At 52.4% G+C, this 3,661-nt stretch overlaps 1 protein-coding gene across 2 annotated transcripts; it reads left to right on the forward strand.

Moving 5' to 3' along the window:
* Positions 1–222: 222 nt before the first annotated feature.
* Positions 223–3,661, forward strand: MCL1 (MCL1 apoptosis regulator, BCL2 family member; the record flags this gene model as incomplete). 2 transcript variants are annotated; one of them, XM_081112728.1, is made up of 3 exons in its annotated part: positions 223–913; positions 1,200–1,447; positions 2,094–3,661. In XM_081112728.1, 3 exons carry the CDS (start codon positions 223–225, stop codon positions 2,208–2,210), a joined length of 1,056 nt encoding a protein of 351 aa, XP_080968854.1. In that variant the 3' UTR covers positions 2,211–3,661. The 2 variants fall into 2 exon arrangements, with proteins under 2 accessions (XP_080968854.1, XP_080968855.1); XM_081112729.1 differs by lacking the exon at positions 1,200–1,447.

The following is a 3,661-nucleotide window of genomic DNA, read 5'->3' on the forward strand; positions in this document are numbered from 1 at the left end:
CGTTACGTAACCGGCGGGGGCGGGCGTTCCGCCAGCCGGAAGCCCCGCGCCTCCGGACCGGCCGGTTCGTTGGGCGCCGCCCTCCGGGAAGGGTTTTTCCTTTATTGGCCGCCGCTGCGTCACAGCGGCCCTAAAACCCGGCGGAGGGCACGCCTCCCTCACTCCTTACTTCCGCTTCCTTCGAGCGAGGAGTCGGCGCCTTCCCTCCTGCCGCAGCTGGAGATGTTTGGCTTCAAGAGAAACGCGGTCATCGGGCTCAACCTCTACTGCGGGGGGGCCAAGCTGGGGACCGGCGGCGGCGACGACGCCTCGCCTTCGGGAAAAGGGCTTCTGACTGCGGGGAAGGAGGCCGCGGCCCGGCGAGAGGCCGGGGGCGGGGAGGCGGGCCCGGGGATGGGCGGGGGCGCCGGCGCGAGCCCCCCGGCCACTCTGGCGCCGGAGGCCCGGCGGGTCGCGCGGCCCTCGCCCATTGGCGCCGAGGGGCCCGACGTCACCGCGACCCCCGCGCGGCGGCTGTTCGCGCCCGTCGGCCGCGCGGCGCTGCCTGCGGAGATGGAAGCCGCGGCCGCCGACGCCATCATGTCGCCGGAAGAGGAGCTGGACGGGTACGAGCCGGAGCCTCTCGGGAAGCGGCCGGCCGTCCTGCCGTTGGTGCAGCTGGTCGGGGAGGCCAGCGGCGGCCCCGGCGCGGGGGGCTCGCTGCCCTCCACGCCGCCCCCCGCGGAGGAGGAGGAGGAGGACGAGCTGTTCCGGCAGTCGCTGGAGATCATCTCTCGGTACCTGAGGGAGCAGGCGACGGGCGCCAAGGACGCCAAGCCCCTGGGCGGGCCCGCGGCCTCCAGCCGGAAGGCGCTGGAGACCCTGCGGCGGGTCGGGGACGGCGTGCAGCGGAACCACGAGATGGCCTTCCAAGGTGAGCGGGGGCCGCGCGCGCTCTGTTTTGTCCGCGATCGCCGGGCCCCCCGTGGGTGGAAACCGAGGCGAGCCCGTGCTGGGACGGCTCTCCGCCCGTTTCCGAAACCAGCATATTCTGGCCATGAGTCATTGTTTCCGCCCACCCGATTCTTTGGGAATCGCGCTCGGCTCAAAGGCCGGAAAGGGTGGGATGTCAGGGTTCCGGGGGGCCGGCTGGGGGGCGGCGGGCCCGCCCCGGCGCAGACAAAGGCGGCCGTGGGAACCCGCGTGCTCTCCCCTCGCAGGTATGCTCCGCAAGCTGGACATCAAGAGCGAGGACGACGTCAAGTCTTTGTCTCGCGTGATGGCTCACGTGTTTAGTGACGGAGTAACAAACTGGGGCAGGATTGTGACTCTCATTTCCTTTGGTGCCTTTGTGGCCAAACACTTGAAGAGTATAAACCAAGAAAGCTGCATTGACCCGTTAGCAGAAAGCATCACAGATGTTCTCGTAAGGACGAAGCGAGACTGGCTGGTGAAACAAAGAGGCTGGGTAAGTTGGCTTTGAGGTCCTAGGGGGGACCCGGGGTGGGAATGAGGGGAGGTGGGGGGTAGTAGCTGAAGGCGGCCACGATGCACGACTCGGTTGTCACGCGCGAACTTACGGACCTCCGGTTGCTTGATGATGACGGAGATAGTGAATCCACAGAGACAGTGGTGTGACTGTCTTTAATTTGTTGCATCAAAAACCCTGGTTTCCTGTAGGCTGTTTTGCTGGATACTGAGTCCTTTTTTGATTAAGGTATTACATGTGTCCTCATCCCACCCCCGACCTCCCCAACTCATGCCCTCACCCCCCTGTTGTCTGAGTCCATTAGTTAGGCTTATATGCATGCATACAAGTCTTTTGGTTGATCTTGGATACTGAGTCTTGCTTTTGTTATTTTATTGTAATTCAGTTGGATATTCGTAACACCAGTGGATTCAAATTACGAAGCAGTGTTACCTGGGGATAGTAAAATACATTCCTTGCTGCACACCCACCCTCATTTTAAGTGTCTCTTTTGCAGCTGGGGGGCGGGGGGGGGGCAGGGGGCGGGGTAAATAATGGTTCATAGTTTCCTGGAGGCGGGGTTTAGATTTGTAGGTTGGTGGAAAAACCCCATACCTGAAAATGTGCTTTTCTTTCTGTTTTCTAGGATGGGTTTGTGGAATTCTTCCATGTAGAGGACCTGGAAGGCGGCATCAGAAACGTGCTGCTGGCTTTTGCAGGTGTTGCTGGAGTAGGAGCTGGTTTGGCATATCTAATAAGATAGCCTTTTAAGTGAAATAATTGACTCTTAACCAACTCCAGGCACCAGATCCACATCTGCTGTGAAACAAGTGTATTTATGAAGCTGGACTTCAAAGCTGTCCAGGCTGTAACCTCCAAGCAAAGTAGAAAAACAAGTGGCAAGAGGATTGTGGCTAATCGGAATAAATAACATCGAAAAAGTAGTCCCCATTGAAGAGTCACTGTCTAAAAGAAGCAAAGTTAAGTTTCAGCATCCGGCAAACTTTGGGAGGCCCTGAAGGAGGACTTTTAGATTTAGTGAAGATGGTAGGGTGGACTTGCTATCCTTGCCTAGAACAGGAGAGTGGCCAGTAGCCAGGCTAGTCATATAGAGTTCATTAAATATGCCCATTAATGTCTATAGTGTTAAAAGAGAAGCACTAACAATGCCAGTGAACTGTAAAGTGGATTTAAGCTACAATAGAAATATGACTAGAAGCCTCAGTACTGTACAACAGAGTGTGAGGGGAAGCTTTCCCAGGCGTGCTTCTGGAAGAATAGAAAGTCCAAGTGCACAGGACTTTATGCCTGTTCTACTTTGACTTGGTCTGAGTGGTTTAGTTTGTTAGTCTTGTAATGGCCACAAATACTTGACTTAAGGCTCAATAATTGTAGTTACAAATGTGGATTATCCTCAATTTTTAAGATAAAAACAACTTGTAAATGTGTTTGTCTGTAAAAATTGTATATATTTTTACAGAAAGTCTATTTCTTTGAAATGTAAAGGCACAAGAGTAGAATTTCCATTAGTTTTTTTCATACCCTTTTGAAATTTACAATTTCTATAGTTAGGAACCTATTTCTTACAGCTTTTCTATCCTAAACTTTGTCCTGGTCAATTCTAGATTGTATACAGAACCAGTTGATGTAATTGTATGCAACCTGGTTGTGATGGAACAATTCTGATTCATAACTATGCAGGCTTTAATTTTCCTATCAGATTTTGGTAAGTATTCCTTATAGGGCTTTTTTTTTTTTTTTTTTTTTAATCTGGGTTGAGAAATTGGGTAATGGAAATTCTTTCACTTGGTTACATGTAGATTTTCAATAATTGAGTCAGGTTGTTTTAGGGGGGTGGGGGTGGGGAGTGGGGAGCAGGCCGGTGATTTACAAATAATGAGCTCTGATTGGGCAACAACTTGTTTTGCGTTCCTTCTGTTGGACCTAGCTTAAGTGGTGAAATTTGTGTTCATGAGCTCATCTGCAAAGCTTTTAAAGAGATTTTCAGCTGTTCCAAATGGGATTTACTAGCCGTGTGTGTATAAAAAGATCTCATCAGGTGGATGAGAGACGTTTGATCCCTTTGCTTAATAAGTTGTAAAATGATGGCTTTGAAAAGCAGACTATAGTCTAACCATGGTGCTATTTTAGGCTGGCTTGTTAAACACAGGTCTAAGCCTAACATATAAATAAAGCAACTACTTAATTGTTTCA

This window comes from Myotis nattereri (genome assembly GCF_964212035.1).
Source record: "Myotis nattereri genome assembly, chromosome: 18".
Lineage (NCBI taxonomy): Eukaryota > Metazoa > Chordata > Mammalia > Chiroptera > Vespertilionidae > Myotis > Myotis nattereri.